Source organism: Gopherus evgoodei, unplaced genomic scaffold, assembly GCF_007399415.2.
Source record: "Gopherus evgoodei ecotype Sinaloan lineage unplaced genomic scaffold, rGopEvg1_v1.p scaffold_34_arrow_ctg1, whole genome shotgun sequence".
Lineage (NCBI taxonomy): Eukaryota > Metazoa > Chordata > Testudines > Testudinidae > Gopherus > Gopherus evgoodei.
In genome coordinates, this window is record NW_022060016.1 from 4,483,252 (window position 1) to 4,499,453 (window position 16,202).

The following is a 16,202-nucleotide window of genomic DNA, read 5'->3' on the forward strand; positions in this document are numbered from 1 at the left end:
TGCTTCTGGCTACAGCTCATTCTGGGCTGGGGCTCGGCTCCCAGGGGGAACCACACCCGGCCCTGGGCTCTGTCACTTGGCCCTGGTGCTTTCCCCAGCTCCAGAGTTCATGACCTCAACCCTGTGTTCCTGGTTAAAGCCCTTAGGGGTCCCTGAAATTACCCCTGCCCCACTTGGCTGCTCCCACCCCTCCCCTCAGGTGGGACTTGGGGGATCCCCACTGCCTGGGTCAGGCTGGGGATGAGCGGCCAGCAGAGCATCGCCTGGTGAGGATGAAAGGGTCTGGTATGAGAGCCCTGAATGCCCTGGTCCCGGCCCAGACAGTGCCAGGACATGCTCCAACAGGCTGCCCTGCCAAGGGCCCCAAGGTTGGGGCCTGCAGGGGCTACCTTGAGGCAGGTATGGGGAGCTCCGTGTTCAGTCGTTCAGTCCTTGCTGCTCTGCTGAGGTTGCTACAGAGGAGCCCAGTCAGTGCCAGCTGTGCATAAGGTGGCTCCCTGCCCCCCAGGAACTCAGCTGAGACCCACCGAACGTGCTGCACTCAGGGGCCCGTCAGAGAGCCCTGTTAGGAGAACAGGTCATGAGGTGTAGCCTGCTGTTGACTGGCAATCAGGGAGAAGATGGGCAACAGAGTGGGTAACACACTGTCCTGTGGCCCTGCGGGTGGGGAGCAGCATGTGATGAGGTGGAGGGGGGGCTGTATGTGTCACTGGAGCAGTGTGAGATGGGGGGGCTGCATGCACTTTGGGGGGACTCTGTGTGTGTGGGTGGGGGGATGTGACCTTATTTCTGTGTAGCTGTTTTATTTAAATATAAAACTGCCAACAAATCCCAGGCAATGGGCCTGCCTCTCGCCACCTGTGCTGTCTGATCCATGTGGACGTCTGTCCGTCCACCTCGCAACACATCCCCTGTCTGTCTGTCTGGTCATTTATATCTCCGACAGCTGCGTGCACCAGCGCTTTGGGGCTGGGACCATGTCTCGTCAGCGCCCAGTGCTGTGGAGCCCAATCCCAACCGGGGTCCCAGGGCACCCCTGCCATACACAACACATTGCACTCAGCCTGTACACCCAATGCCTTCACCCCAGATATTGCCAGCACTGCAGGGTGGCTGAAAACAGGCCTATGCGAGGTCCCAGACAAGGGGGATCTGCATATCAGAGCTGGACTGTCCAGATTTCCTGGCTGGCCCATTAGCCGTTGCTGGTGATGGGTGCATGAGGCAGCAGCCCTGGGCAGACAATGGGGCGGTGCTGGGGGAAGCTGCTCAGAATAACCTGCCACGGCGGGGTCCCGTCTGCCATTGCTGGGACAGTGGGGCAAGCCAACGGGGGTTCTATTTGGGTCCTGGGCGAGGCTCCACTACAGGATTATTCACGTCTTACCCGCCAGTCCCTGTCCCGTCCCTCGCTGCAAACCACAGCCTGGCACGTCTGCGGCTATCACCATCCTTCCCGTGTGCAGCCTGCTGTGGTGATGAGCCATGCTCCGGGGAATGTAAACAGCAGTCAGGCTCAATCCTCTCTCTCCAGACACCACCCTGCTGCTGGAAATGGGCTTCCCTCTGACCCACCGGGAGATAGGGTGCCCAGATGTCCCGATTTTATAGGGACAGTTCCGATTTTTGGGTCTTTTTCTTATATAGGCTCCTATTTCCCCCCCACCCCAGTCCTGATTTTTCACATTTGCTGTCTGGTCACCCTACTGGGAGACCCCTCCTGCAGGAGCACCAAATGGGTTCCTACTACCCCCACTCATGCAGGGAAAAATCCCTGCCCCACAGCATCCAAAGGACAAGGCTGCTGCTTGGCTGTGCTCCCTAGCCACCCTCTGGCTCTGAACAACCAAACCCCGAAACTCTAGCCCTCCAGCTTCCCCCATCTCTGCCCGATATTCATGCCTGCTCCAGGATCTGAGTCTTTGGGCACCACAAAGTCTGTCTCCAAACACTCCCCCTGCCCTGGCTCAGAGGCTGGGGGGCTGTGCCAGGCCGGGGTTCTGACGAGTCCCTTAGAAAGAAGCCCCATTTCCTCATCCAGTTTTTTTCAGGCCTGCACATCTCCCCAGCAGGAGCGCACACCCCCATTTGCACTCCCAGTGAAATGGGGGAGTCTCCAGTGGACACCTAGGGCCAGATCCTCAGAGGCTTGTGGGCAGCCAAGTCCCACTGGGAGGACGTGGGCCGTAGTCTCTGCTGATGCCCAGCCCAGGGCTGCTGTGGTGTATCACACCCCCCCTTTTTCAGAGGGCACCCTGCTCAGATTAGGTTCCCAGCCTGCATCGCTCCCTCTTGACCCAAGGAGCCTCCCACCCAGGAGATGCTGAGCCCTGCACTATGTGGGGCTATCCTGAGGGACTCCCCAGGCTACATGCATGTCCAATGTAGCCAGCCCTGCCCCACCCGTGCCCTGCGTAGAAGCACGATCCCACATGCAGGCTGTCCCCCCTCGCCCCTTTCTGCAGCTAGGGCAGGGAAGGGGGTTCCTGGAGAGGGTGAGACTCCTGGAGAAGGTGCAGCTACGGCCCTGATAAGGTCTGAGGCCCCTGCAGCAGCATTAGTTTGCCTCACACCTCGAGAAGCTGCTCCCAGACAGGACCTCTAGGACGGCTGGGCCACAGATCCGCAGGCTGGGTGTCCTCGTTGGAGGATTCTCTGCAGCTTGAGGTCTTCAAACCAGAATTTGAAGACTTCAATAACTCAGACATAGCTTAGGGGTTTGTTATAGAAGTTTGTTATAGAAGTGGAAGGGTAAAATTCTGTGGCCTGCGTTGTGCAGGAGGTCAGACTAGATGATCATAATGGTCTCTTCTGACCTATGAGTCTATGAGCTTTGGAACAGGCTCTAGGAAGAACCCTTTGGTGTGCCACACCCCCGAGGGGTCTCGCTCTTCCTCCGGGATAAGCCCTGCAGCTTTCCTGTCCCTTGGGCTCGACCTATGGGCCTGATTCCCACCACGAGCTCCCACCGAGGCAGACCCTGCTGAACACTGCAGGGCTCAATGCCCCTGACCCAGCATTTGCAGCGAAGCTCACACATCGTGGTCAAAAGAGTTGGGTTTATTCGTTAACTGGAGCACCGCTGAGGAAGTCATTAGGGGAGACCAGAGATATGAAGGCGACAGCACTGGCCATTCTGGTCAGCCCAGAGCCCAGCCAAGCTAAGCTGTAGCGAACCCCTGTGTTCAAGCCCTGTCTGTCTCTCCCTTTGCCCTCCTTCATCAGGCTCCCAGTGAGAGCCCCAACTCCATCCTTTGTTCTCCATGGCCCAAATCCCTCTGCGTCCTTGGCTGCTCCCTGTCACTGTCTGGGCAACTGATTTTGCTATTGTCTTTTCAAATGCTCCAGTGAAGTGGAGACCAAGCCTCCAGACAGCTGGGCAACACCCACACCTATGTCTCCTGCCCTGCCCTGAGAGCAAACAGTCCCTTTCCACCCACTGGATACCAATGCATCATATAGGGGAAACTGAGGCACAAACAGGCCTCATTGAAGTATGACAAGATCATCCCATTTTGTCATGGGCTGCTGCCCCTGCTACATGGCTGGAGCCTCTTGAGGGGAATGCAGTGTGCAGGCTGAGGCCCAGAGAGGGACCTGCTGCCTACCTGGACTGCCCCCTGTGATCCCATGAGATCAGAGAGCCCCTTTGCCCAGCCCCATACCAGTTTCAAGCCCTAAAATCCATGGCAAAGGGAATCCCACTGGGGTGAACGTGGCCCCATGACCTAGTTCCCCCCCACAAGGAGTGAAAGGCGGGGTGGGGACAAGGCCAAGAAGAGAGGTGAGGGGGCTGAGAGCAACAGCCAACCCGTGGGATCAAGTCAGTAAATATTAACCAGATGTTGAGCAACTGTTAAAAAACAGGCGCGTGTCTGATCCCACAGGCGATTAGCAGCCACGAAGCAGTGGGAGGATGAGCTTATTTTAAACCCGAAATGTTTGTTCCCCTCTCTCTGCCATGCTTATCTGCAGCCCACCAACCGCGCAGCGACCTTTGCCCCCCCTCTTGAGGGGGGCTCGAGGGAATAGGGAAAACACTACATAAAATACCCCTCCTCTGAACGCTGCGCAGAGGAATTTGTTCGTTGGCGTCCCAATGGTGAGCATTCGAGCCATGCTCAGCGCTTCCCAAACTTATCCTCATTTGCTAGGGGCATTACGGTAGGGTCTGGAAGTCCTTTTGCTCTAGGGACCCGAGACAGGCCCTGTGACAAAGACCTAAACAGAGAAAAGGGTGGGAGGGGTGTAACTTGCCACGATCCCCCAGCAGCAGAGCCAGGCCTGGAAACCAGAGTTCCAGGTGCTGGTCTAGAATACCAGGCTACAATGTCTTCTCAGAGATGCTGAGCCTCCACCGTTGCCGCTGATGTAGCTGGGACATCATTATCCTGCACCCAGCCTGCTGCAGGCTGCATGCTCAGGTGGGATCTCTCCTTGGGATACGTGAGACTCATGGCAGCACTGGTGCAATCACCTCCCATTGGCAGCAGACCAGTGTGAGAGCAGCACTGGGAGCTTTGGGAAGACCGGGAATGGGAAAGCAGCACATACCACAACAGACCCCTGAGATCCAGGGTGAGGGACCCATGCTGCCCCTGAGCAGACAGGTAAAGTCAGTAGGATAAAGGGTATTTATGAAGTTGGGGGAACTGGGACAATGGCCCAGAAAACAACACAAGGATACCCCCTTACAACCAGCTAGGGGAAATACCGCCTCCCCCCTACACACACACTGCGGCTTCGTGCCCATAATACTCGAGTTGCGAGGACCTGCTGACCTAGAAACCTGAAATATTTACCAGTGTTGTGACCAATGCTGGAACTGGGGGAATCCCAGCCGAAAGCAGGATCTTATTACAGACAAGTCAGGAAGCAGCGGGGAGGAATCCTACCAGCATGGCGAGCAGCCCGCAGACAGTGAGCCAGAACTCAGCTGGTGTTTGTCTAGATCCTCTTGGAATAACTTGCTAGCTGTCCCTGAAGTGGGGGGGGGGGGGGGGGGGTTAAACCTCTGCCAGCTACCTTGCTCCAGCTGGCCACAGGAGGGTACGCAGCTGCTCAGGAGACACTTGAGTGAGGTGTTAATTGGTCTAATTGAAGCACCTGTAACTCTCCATAAACAACCCCCACCCCAGCCAAACAGCTAGAGCCTTTGAAACAGTGCCAGCCATGGCTTTGTAACTCCTCACCCAGGAGATGGTCTGGACTCTCCCTGTACTCCAAGGGCATCTAGTGAGCCCCCTGCCTGGCCACAGCACCTTCCAGCTTGAGGGCTCAGAGCTCTTCATGGACGTGAAGCCTCATAACTCCCCAGGGAGGTAGGTTGCGGTTAGTGGCATCATCTCTAGCTACAGAAAGTGAAGTGCAGAGAGGAAGTGACTTCCTCCACTTGTTTGGGGGAAGAGCTGGAACAGAACTGAGGACACTTGTCTCTTTCTCTAGCTTTATCCACTGGGCTATGCAAAACCTCCAGAGAAGAGACTGGAACCTGAGTCCTCCATCTCAGACCCCTAACCCAGGGGTTCTCAACCTTTTTTCTTTCTGAGCACTCTTTCCCCCCCCCCCCCCCATGCTACAAAGACACTATGGCCCAGCTGTGCCATAATAACTCGTTTTCTGCATAGGGCCCCCTGCAAAGTTACTTTGCCTCAGCTTCGGCTTCAGCCCGGGGTGGTGGGACTCAGGGCCCTGGGCTTCAGCCCCATGTGGTGGGGCTTTGGCTTTCTGCCCTGGGCCCCAGCAAGTCTAATGCTGGCCCTGCTTGGGGGGCACTGTCCTAACCTATGTTCTCTCTCTCTCTCTCTAGATATAGATATAGATAGATAGAAAGTTTGGGGGTGGGGGAGGCAGAGGTGGCCTGATACATCAGAAAGGAAACAGTCAGAGCAGGTTGGAATATCTGTCCACAGTCTCCACTAGTTGTATTCTCTGCAATTCTACCAAAATCCAGGAGGGTGTGAAGAGCTGGGCAGATTTGACCCAGACATACTTAAAGGGAAAGGGCTGCAGCTGCTCCTGTGTAAGCCAATTGCAGAAGCACAAACTATTCCCCAAACTATGGATTTAAAATATACTGGCTAACTTCCGGAAGGAGAGAGGGTTAAGGGCTGAACAGCCAATGCCAGCAGCTGAGACTGGCTGACAGGGGAGGGAGCATTCAGAATTGCCCTGTTCTGTTCATTCCCTCTGAAGCACCTGGCACTGGCCAATGTCAGAGGCAGGATACTGGTCTAGCTGGACGGTTGCTGTGACCCAGCTGCCTGGTCTTATAACTGAATGGGAGGCAAGCTTCTAGGAGCACTGCACCCTTGTGTAGCTTCTCTCCCCTGGCACTAGAGGTGGAACATGAATCTCCGGGGGGGGCTCGGTTCGATCTGGGAGGGTTTTAAAAAACAGGGGAAGGAGATGATGATAAATTCAGACATGGAGAGGGGCAGGGAAGGGTATTCAAAGTGCTTTGAGATCCTGTCATGGAGGCTGCAGGTGGGGCTGGCAGCTCGTAGATCTCAGGGGGTGACACAGGCTGGCCTGGCTAAAACCTCCCGACTGGCATTGAAAGGGGCAAAAACTCAACCAAGCTCCAGCCGGAGGGCTGGGAGGGGGGCTTCCCCCAGGACAGCTGATTCCATCGTTGTTCTCTCGGGGGGGAGGGGATCTTGCCCCCCCGGGGGCTCCCTGAAGGGGTTCTCCCCCCCCCTCGACCCCATGCTGCGCCGCGCGGTTCAGGCCATTTGTAGAACAATAGTAAAAGTTTCTATTAATACCCGGTCCCGCTCGCCAGCGGCAGCAGCAGGCCCAGCCCGGGCGCTGAGAAAGGGATTCCCTCTGACGTCCTCTGCTAGGATACCAAACAAACACAGCAAAGACAAGCCCATATATGGCTAAGTGCGTCACAGGAACTCCAGCTGGGCGGGGCTAGGGATCCCCTCCTCTTTGGCCCCTCAAATCGCCCCTTTCCCCGGGGGGCAGCGGGGCGCCCGGCTCAGGAGGACCTCAGGCAGGCCAGGGTAAGGGCTTGGCTGAGTTTGGGGCCCTGGGGTGGCTCCTGGGCCTGGTTTTGGGGGCGTGGGGAGGACTCTTCCTGGTTACGTCAGGAGGGGGCCGGCCCCTCTTGCATAAATACAGAGAGGCTCCGAGCGTGGTTCATTCATAAGTTGCGAGGGGAGCCGGAGTCGGAGCCGGAGCTTCTCTGCCTAACGGGGAGACTGTGCCACCTGCACGGGACAGGGCTCCAGGGGACCCCAGCGACCCCCCCACACCCCTGCTTTGTGGGGCTTGGGCCTGCGAAGACGCCGCATCGCCTCTGGATTGTGCTACCTTGGGGGTGGTTGTTGGATTATTTCGGGGGGTCGGTGTTTGAAGTTACCTCACTAACTGCGAAGGGGCTTTGGACCCCCCCTTCCCCGCGGATGCGGCTTTGAGGGGAGAAGACGCGTGGAGCAGGAGTCTCGGAAGCCGGGAGTCTCCTAGCCCTCCCCAGCGCAGCTTCCACGGCCGGAGCCCAGCGGCAGGGAGCTGGAGGGGGGCTGCTGAGCCGCGGCCCGCAGAGCTCGTGTCCCTGCGCACCCCGGGGGCGATGCTGTTTTGCCGGTGAAGGCGGAAGAGGGGGAACCGCCGGGCCCCGCTGCCCTGCCGGCGCGGAGCGGCTCGCACCCCGCGCCTGCCGGATTCCGCCGCTCGCAAAAGGGACTTTGCCGCCACTTCGCTTCTAGTCTAACCGGCTCCCCCTGCCCCGGGGTCGCAGCCTCCCCTGCACCAGCCTTGGCTTCCAGGCGCCCCCAGCGTGGCCACAGGCTTCCCCCTGTGCCCAGGGAGATGTATCAGGGCTTCCCCGGAGACTACGACTCCGCCTCCCGGTGCAGCTCGTCCCCTTCGGCCGAGTCCCAGTACCTGTCCTCGGTGGATTCTTTCGGGAGCCCCACGGGCGCCGCCGCCTCGCAGGTAAGGGAACGGGGGTGTCTGGGGGGAGCTCCTTGGGGAGGCTGCTGGGGAGATGGGGTGGGGTGTTGTGGGATAGTACACAGCGATCGGGGGGTGTACCCGAGAGGTCCGGCTTAACGATGGTGCTGGTATGGGGGGGGGGGGTGATGGGGCCCAAGGACGTATGGGATATGGTAGCCGCGGTGCCCAGCGATGCGTGGGGGAGGGGGAGGCGATGGTGCCCAGGGATGTAGGGGGCATGGTACCCAGAGTGCCCAGGGGGCGATGATACTTGGGTGTGTGTGGAGAAGCCATGGTACCCGGGGGACTCAGGGCTGTGGGGGGGAGACGATGCTGGGGTGGGGGGTGCGTGGAGAAACCAGGGATGCGGGGGGCATGGTACTCGGGGGGGGGGCAGGGATGCCGGGAGCGATGGTACCGGGGGGGTGAAGAAGCTATGAGACCAGGGGTGCCCAGGGATGTAGGAGGCATGGTCCTGGGGGGACAGGGATGCGGGGGGCATGGTACTGGGGGGGGCAGGGATGCCGGGAGCGATGGTACCGGGGGGGTGGAGAAGCTATGGGACCAGGGGTGCCTAGGGATGCGGGGGGCAGGGATGCGGGGGGCATGGTACTGGGGGGGGCAGGGATGCCGGGAGCGATGGTACCGGGGGGGGGGTGGAGAAGCTATGGGACCAGGGGTGCCTAGGGATGTGGGGGGCATGGTCCTGGGGGGGGGGGGTGGCAGGGATGCCGGGAGCGATGGTACCGGGGGGGTGAAGCTATGGGACCAGGGGTGCCTAGGGATGCGGGGGGCATGGTACTGGGGGGGGCAGGGATGCCGGGAGCGATGGTACCGGGGGGGGTGGAGAAGCTATGGGACCAGGGGTGCCTAGGGATGCGGGGGGCAGGGATGCGGGGGGCATGGTACTGGGGGGGGCAGGGATGCCGGGAGCGATGGTACCGGGGGGGGGTGGAGAAGCTATGGGACCAGGGGTGCCTAGGGATGTGGGGGGCATGGTCCTGGGGGGGGGGGGCAGGGATGCCGGGAGCGATGGTACCGGGGGGGGTGGAGAAGCTATGGGACCAGGGGTGCCTAGGGATGCGGGGGGCATGGTCCGGGGGGGGCAGGGATGCCGGGAGCGATGGTACCGGGGGGGGGGCCCAGGGATGCCGGGAGCGATGGTACTGGGGGGAGTGGAGAAGCTATGGGGCCCGGGACGGCCAAGGATGCGGGGTACCTGTCCCGGGGAAGCCCTGTCCTCTCTCCAGTCCGCGTTCCGAACTCCCCCGCGTTACCCGCCTGGCCGGGAGGGGGGGGTGGAACGTGGGGAGAGGGGGGCGGGGTTGTGCGTAACGTGTGACGCGCTGGAACCCTCCGCGCTGACGTGAGGCACGCACGGCGCTTTCCTCCGCCCCCTCTGGCGCGCGGGTTATTTTGGAACGCGGGGGCCGCCTCCGTTGCTAAGGGGCGGGTGGGGGAATCGAGCCCGCTGATTGGCCTGGCAGGCCACGCCTCCTGGGGGGGGGAAGCGGAGCAGAAGCTGGGTCTTGTGCAGCCCATAATAATCTCCCTGGGTTCGGCTGCGGGGGGGGTGGCCCCCAGTGTGTGTGTGTGTGGGGCAGGTTCCCCCCCCCGGCTGGCTGGTGATAAATCTGGGGGAGCTGCTGGCTTCACCCCTTGTTTCATGCGGGGGGGGGTCGGTGATGCCCCCAAGCTGTGGTGACCAGAATGCCGGGCACGCAATGGAGAGCCCCCCCCCCCCTTTGGGGTTGTGGGGACAAGGGGCTCCCTGCCCGGGATTCCCTTCCTGCACTGGTGTCAGTGACCCCACCAGGCATGGGGCAGGGACAGCCCCTTTCTCCAAGGGTGGGGGTGGGGGGGGGGGCTCACCCGCCTGGTCAGCTAACCCCGGGCACCAGGAAGCCCCCAGGCATGAGGGCAGCTGGTAATGTCACGTCCCCTGTCAGAAGGGAGCTGGCTGGAAAACTGGCAGCCTGTGGGGAGTGGGCCATGTCTCTAAGCAATCCCCATTCCCGTCCCACTAATGCCTCGCCCACTGCGTGGATCCCTGCGTTACTGCCAGGGCTCAGGCTGGGGAAGGAATCCCACCAGCAGATCCCAAAGATGGCCCCGGCAGGGACAGGAGTGTTATTTTTAGGCTTGTGCTGACCCTGGCGCTCTGAGGCCTGAAAAAGACCAAAGTCTGGGACTGCAAATAAAGGTCTCTTCTGCTCCAAAAAAAGGCAGCCCCCGCTGCTTCCTCCAACCTGCGTGTGAGACGCGCACAAAGCCCCTCTTCTGAGACAAGGGAGGGAAGCTCATGTCGGCTCTGCCGGAGCCTGACCTGCCTTCTCTGCAGAGCCATTTATAGCTGGGCCCTTTGGTCCGGTAACCTACAATAAACTAAACTAATTCAGGAGCCAGGGCTACTTGTGCAAATGGGGCACGGAGCCATTTGTTTCTAGTTTGGTAGCTGAGCACCTGATCCAAGGTGCCAGCAGGGAATGGGTCTGGTGGGCCTCAGTCCAGTTCCTTCTGCCCAGGTGCCCACATTAAGCTGCCCCCTGACTGTTGCTAACTGCTCCCACCTTTGGCTCTCCTGGACGGGATGGGTCCCAGTGATTGAATTCGGCACTCCTCAGGGGCAGGGCAGGGGGACGTCAGTACAGTGCAGCGTTTAGGCAATGCTTACGTGTCTCGGGGCTCGCAATTCAACTCTCCAGCAGCCATCATAAGGGCAGAGGAACGTGAAACCCGCTGCACGGCTTTGGTCGTGTCAGGCCTGACCGTGTGTCATAGCACATGCTGACTGGCAGATGGGCCTGCAGGTGGGCTAGGGCATACCCTCCCCGTGCTGGGTCATGGCTAGGGGGGCTCTGGATTACTGGGGGGAGGGGGACTCTCTAACACCCCATCTCTGGGAGGCTGGCGGTAGTGGGCACTGGTTCCCAGAGGCTGGGATTGGGGGAGATGTGTCCATGCCATGCTCTTGCCCAGCCCCTGACCACTTTCTGTGTCCTTGTGTTTCAGGAGTGCAGTGGCCTCGGGGAGATGCCCGGCTCCTTCGTGCCCACAGTCACTGCCATAACGACTAGCCAGGACCTGCAGTGGTTGGTGCAGCCCACACTGATCTCTTCCATGGCCCAGTCGCAGCCTCAGGGCCAACAGATGTCTCACCAGCAGCAGCAGCAGCCGCCACCACCTGCAGTGGACCCCTATGACCTGCCCGGGACCAGCTATGCCACCCCGGGGATGGGCGCCTACAGCGCTGGCCCCTCAACAGCCGGAGCCGCTGCCCCATCGCCCCGCTCTGCTCGGGCTCGGCCCCGGAGGACACGGGAGGAAACGGTGAGCTGGGCGAACTTGGGGGACATTCTTCTTCTGTCGAACTTCCTCTGGGGCATCAGCAACGAGGTTACTAACTCATCACTTACCCCCCTCAGTGTTCCCCCTGGGAACCTGGCATCTGAGTGCTCGGTTAGTGGGAACCACACCCAGCCATGTAGGGCACCCACGCCACCAGCTCAGCTCCTTGGCCTGCATGGCAGGGCTGAGTGGGCACGGGAGGGGGCAGCATGATTTTAGGGGGGAGAGGGTGGCGGCCAGTCCCAATGCAAGATGCCTGGGGGCTGCCCCAGGCAGAGTGATGTGGCTGGGAGTCTGGCTCAGCTGTGCCCCCAAGATGGGGAGAAGCTACAGGACTCCGTCCCCAGCTGGCATAACCCAGTGATTTCTGCTGCTCTGACACAGGCTGCAGGGCCTTAGCAAATGGGGTATGGCTATGGAGTGTACAGTCCCTGGCCCCCTGGGAACAAGAGCTGGTCTCCCCCAGTGGCTGTCTAGCAGCTGAGAGCTTGGTGTGGTTCCTAGCCAGACTGGTATCCCCATGGTGGGTGGGGAAGGGAGGGGGCCACAGACTGCACTGGCGCGTAGGCAGAGCTCCCCATAACATGGGGCTGAGAGAGGCCCTGAACACAGAGAGGTGGGGCTGGGCTATCTGGCTGTGCCGCATGAGAGGGTAGGTGGGGAGGGCCCTGGGCCAGAGCCCCTGGCTGACCAGCCCCCTCGGTTCTTGCAGCTGACGCCAGAGGAGGAGGAGAAGCGACGCGTCCGCAGGGAGAGGAACAAGCTGGCAGCAGCCAAGTGCCGGAACCGGCGCCGGGAGCTGACGGACCGACTCCAGGCGGTGAGTGCTCACGGGGCCCCTTCCCGTGGCTCCCTGCGCCCCAAGCCGTGGCTCCAATGCTGCATGCAGCACAGATGCATGGTGGAGCTAGCGGTGAGCTGCACTCCCTGCCCGTGCCCAGAGCAGCAGTGGTGGCTCCCTGTTCTGGTGCTGCAGCTGTCTGGGTGCTAGCATGGCAGCTTGGGGCGAGCGCTTGGGCAGGGTGTTTCTGGGGAAGGTGGGCGTCTTCCAGGGCCCTTTGCTGTGGGGGGTGGCAGTCTGGTGGGGGTGGGGCACAGTCTAGGCCTGCCACCTCCGAGGTACAAAAAGCAGGACATCCAGGATGATCCTGAGCCTGGCCAGCTGGTTCCCCAGGGCAGCTACCTCCCGAAAGGGATGGTCCTGGGAATAGCTGAGTGGGTGGCACCTTCAGCTCAGTCTCCTTGATAACACAGAACAGCCCCTTGAAGTGGCAGGCGTGGCACTGCCAGCGCTGGGCGCATCGTGCTGCTGCTTGTGCACCCCTTGCATCTCTCGCTTGCCAGCCCCAGGGAGGGGAGCTGTGCCAGGGACGGGGGTAATAGTGTGGGGGGGGGCAGAAGGAAGGTTCCTGAGTCTGGAATTGACGCTTCGCTGGGTCTACAGTAGCAATGCACTCTGTGACCCGGGGGTTGGCTGCAAAGGGGTGGCTTGGGGCGCTGACCCCCAGGGAGGGGGTGGTGTATGTAGAGCAGACTCCCAGGCTGGCATAGCTTGGGGCCCGTAGTCCTGTTCTTCCTGGCCCCGCTAACCCTGGCTCCTGCTCCCCTCCAGGAGACAGACCAGCTGGAGGAAGAGAAGGCAGGGCTGGAGTCCGAGATCGCCGAGCTGCAGAAGGAGAAAGAGCGCCTGGAATTTGTCCTTGTAGCTCACAAACCTGGATGCAAAATCCCTTACGAGGACATGCCCGAGCTGGGTGGCCAGCCCGGCCCGTCGGCTGAGGTGAGCTCTCTGGGGGTGCCCGTCAAGGACGACCCGTTCGGGCCAGCTGCCTACCCGTCTGTGCCCCTCCACTACCAGCAGAGCCTTGGCGTGCCGGCGCCGGGCGCGGCGGGCCCAGCGGAGGTAGCGTTTTCTAGTTCTTACTTTACACATGGTGAGCCGCTGAGCGACCCGTACCCTGTTAACCCTTCATATACATCTTCGTTTGTGTTCACCTACCCAGAGGGATCTACCTGTGGAGCCACACACCAGCGGAACAGCAGCAGCGACCAGTCCTCGGACTCCTTGAATTCTCCCTCGCTACTCGCTTTGTGAAACATAAACCAAACAAAGCCAATCAAACCCCCACATGCAAACGGGGTGTGTGGGGGGGACACGCTGCAAACTGCCAGCCTGCAGCCGCACTGCCCGTGTGTGCCGTTAGCTAACTGAGGGGACGGCGCGGGGGACCCCTCCCTACCCCCTCCCTTGCTGACACTTTGGGGGACTTTTGGTTTTAATCTGGCTGGAGGAGCAGGAAGCTTTTTGGCACCGCCGCTTTGAGCCGGGATGGATTGTGGAGCTGGGCCTGGCTCACGGGGGCTGAGCCTCGTCTGTCTGTGGGCTAGTCTGACCCGGCTGGGGGCAGCAGATTGTGCGGCGTCCCTTCCCCCACCACCTACTGTGAGCAGCTGACCAAGGGATGGGAGCTTGTGGGGAGCAGGCTGGGGGGTTGGTTCCCCCCCCCCCATTGACTCACTTCCAAAATACCCCACACACACACACTTTGCATCTTGTGGCTCCTGGCTGCCCCCACTGCAGGAGTGTGGCTCTGCCTGGGCTGGGGGCAGCGGTGGAGCACTGAGGCAGGAGCCCATGTCCCCAGCTGCCTCCACTCTTGCTCTGAGGAGCTGTGTGGCTACAGCAGGGGGGCACCGGCTCCTTCCCTGTGGGGCTGAGCCAGAGCCCCCTGGCCTGGGCTGGGCGGGAGCTCGGCCTACTGCTGCCTCGGTCTGTCCAATCCGCCCTGCCCCTCGGTCTCTGCCCTTGCTCGGCTCTCCCGGTGGGGGAGCTGGGGAGTGCGGCTGCAATGTCAGGAGGTGGCCTGGGGCCCGTCCGTCCCCCTGAGATACTGTGAACGGCCCCCACCCCCTGTACAGCCCCTGCTTTTGCTGCTGTTGTGAGCACATGGTGTGCGTGTCCCCCACTCCCCACAGGCTGCAGCCCCTCCACCCCTAAACTGGCCCATGTGGGGGCTGAGCCCTCCCTTCTGGTGACTTTTTTGCTCCCATCATTACATCCCCCGGGGGGCTCTTTGCTGCCATCATGACCCCCCCCCCCCCGGGAAGCCCATGTTCCATTGACCCCTCCAAGCCTCCAACAGCAAGGGCCTTATAATGCCATGGGAAAGACACCAGGTGCCACTGTGCCCCACTGCAGGCCTTATGGGGCTGCGAGACCATGCACAGGCCAGAGAGCCCATCCCTGCTGGCAGCTTTAAGCCCTGGGCCTCAACTCCAGGAGGTGGGGTCCCTCCTGCTCCTCGGGGCCCTGTGCCTAGCCTCTCCTGCTGGGGGAATAGTGGCAGTGCCGGCTCTCCCCCAGTTCAACCCTGGGGGGATCTCCCTGGGCTCGCTGAGCAGGGGCTGCCCTGCCGTCCCCTGTAGCTAGCGTCCCCGCGTGTGTAGACCTGCCGCCGCTTTGGGCCGTGCCGTCCGCCCCGTCGTCGCCAGCGCGTCGAGCGGGAGAGCCGTGTTGCTTCTATTGCCGGGGCCTGCGCCGGGCCAGCCGCCGCGTGCCGTGTTCCGTACCCTCGTGACCAAGCTTTGCCCGTGTTTCGCTTTGTTCTGAGCGCTGGAGGGGGGGTTTGCTGCGGCGTTTTGCGTCTGGGACAGCGCTGGGGGATGGGGAGAGTTTAGGTCTTTTTTTAATGATTATTTTCCTGTGCTGTATTTTGTGACTTGTGTTTATTGGGCGGCTGGGGGGGCCCGTGGCAACGCCCAGCGCCCCTCCCAGCCTGCGCTGACTCCTCTGCAAAGTGGCCAATAAAAACAGCTTTGAACATGCACCGTTTTTATTCACCCCGGGTCTGTTTGTTGAACCAGGCCCAGTGCAGGTCGTGTCACCGCTGCGTCTGCATGACTTGCTCCTCCCCTCAGTACCTGTCACCCGCGGGGCAGGGGACCCTGCCCTGAGAGCCCCAGTGGTGGTTTCTGGGGTGCCGGACGGTAGCAGCTCCCCTGTGGCTGGTGGGAGCGGGGAGAGAGCACCTGCCCCTTCTCTCAGGGGTCACAGGCTTTCTCTGAGTGTTGATCCTCCCCCAAGGTGTTAGCACATGGTGGTGTTGGGCCCAGCTTCCTGCACGGTGGGTCGAGTATCCCGCAGCCTCGGCTCCGCAGGGAGGGACACCTCCCCCAGTGGCAGTGCAGCCCGGGAAGTTGAGCCCCTCAGCAGGGCCTGGGGCTGCACACCTGTGCCCTTCCCTGCCTGTTGTAGGGATGATCAGTGTAGCAGGGTTAGGGCGAGCCTGGGGCTGGGCCTGGGCCAGGGCCAGTGCATTTGGCCTGGTCTCTAGCCCTTGTACCTACAGGTGCAGTCATGGTTCAGGCAGCTGCCCCGTTCAGCTTCCTGGGGTGGGGGATGTCTCCCAGCCCAGGCCCTGCTCCTCACTTCCCTTACAGTGCAGGGGGGCAGCTGGCTGGCCTCACCTCTGTCTCCTAGTCCCTTCCCTAAGGGAAGCTCCCCTTCCGGCTCAGGGTGCAGGCCCTGGGTGCTGCAGCAAGGCCCCCATAATCAACTGCCTGCTGCTCCAGAAGGCTCCAAGCTGCGTTGGGGCAAGAACTGGGCTCAACTAGCTCCAGCCAGGCTGAGCACAGGGCTGGCACCCTGGGGTGGCAGCGCCCAGGAGGGGCTGGGCTGCAGGAGGTTCTGCAGAGAAAGGCCCCCAGCTCCTGATCGGGGTAATTAAAAAGCCAACCCCTGACTGCAGCAGACTTACCCAGCACAGGCGGCCCTCACTGATGGGGTGGCCACCTTGGGTCAGCCCCACAGCAGGCACTGAACTTTCCCTCCATACCTGGTGCTGGGGAGCCGATGCTGCACCCTGGCGTCCAGCTCGGGCAGGTGCATTGTAAAGATGATGCAGGAAAAG

The 16,202-nt window shown here is 61.2% G+C and overlaps 1 protein-coding gene across 2 annotated transcripts; it reads left to right on the forward strand.

Annotated features, from left to right (window-relative positions):
* Window positions 1-7,680: 7,680 nt before the first annotated feature.
* FOSB (FosB proto-oncogene, AP-1 transcription factor subunit) lies at window positions 7,681-15,089 on the forward strand. 2 transcript variants are annotated; one of them, XM_030544557.1, is made up of 5 exons: window positions 7,681-7,944; window positions 10,957-11,274; window positions 12,005-12,112; window positions 12,905-13,072; window positions 13,296-15,089. In XM_030544557.1, the coding sequence occupies exons 1-5, from the start codon at window positions 7,819-7,821 to the stop codon at window positions 13,359-13,361; spliced, it is 786 nt and encodes a 261-aa protein (XP_030400417.1). In that variant the 5' UTR covers window positions 7,681-7,818; the 3' UTR covers window positions 13,362-15,089. The 2 variants fall into 2 exon arrangements, with proteins under 2 accessions (XP_030400417.1, XP_030400416.1); XM_030544556.1 differs by having other exon boundaries at window positions 12,905-15,089.
* The last annotated feature ends 1,113 nt before the right edge of the window (window positions 15,090-16,202 follow it).

Coding starts and splice junctions, on each gene's coding strand:
- FOSB (XM_030544556.1), top strand. CDS start 7,819: ATGTATCAGGGCTTCCCCGGAGACTACGACTCCGCCTCCCGGTGCAGC. Junction 11,275..12,004: donor GGAGGACACGGGAGGAAACG/GTGAGCTGGGCG, acceptor CGGTTCTTGCAG/CTGACGCCAGAGGAGGAGGA. Junction 12,113..12,904: donor TGACGGACCGACTCCAGGCG/GTGAGTGCTCAC, acceptor GCTCCCCTCCAG/GAGACAGACCAGCTGGAGGA.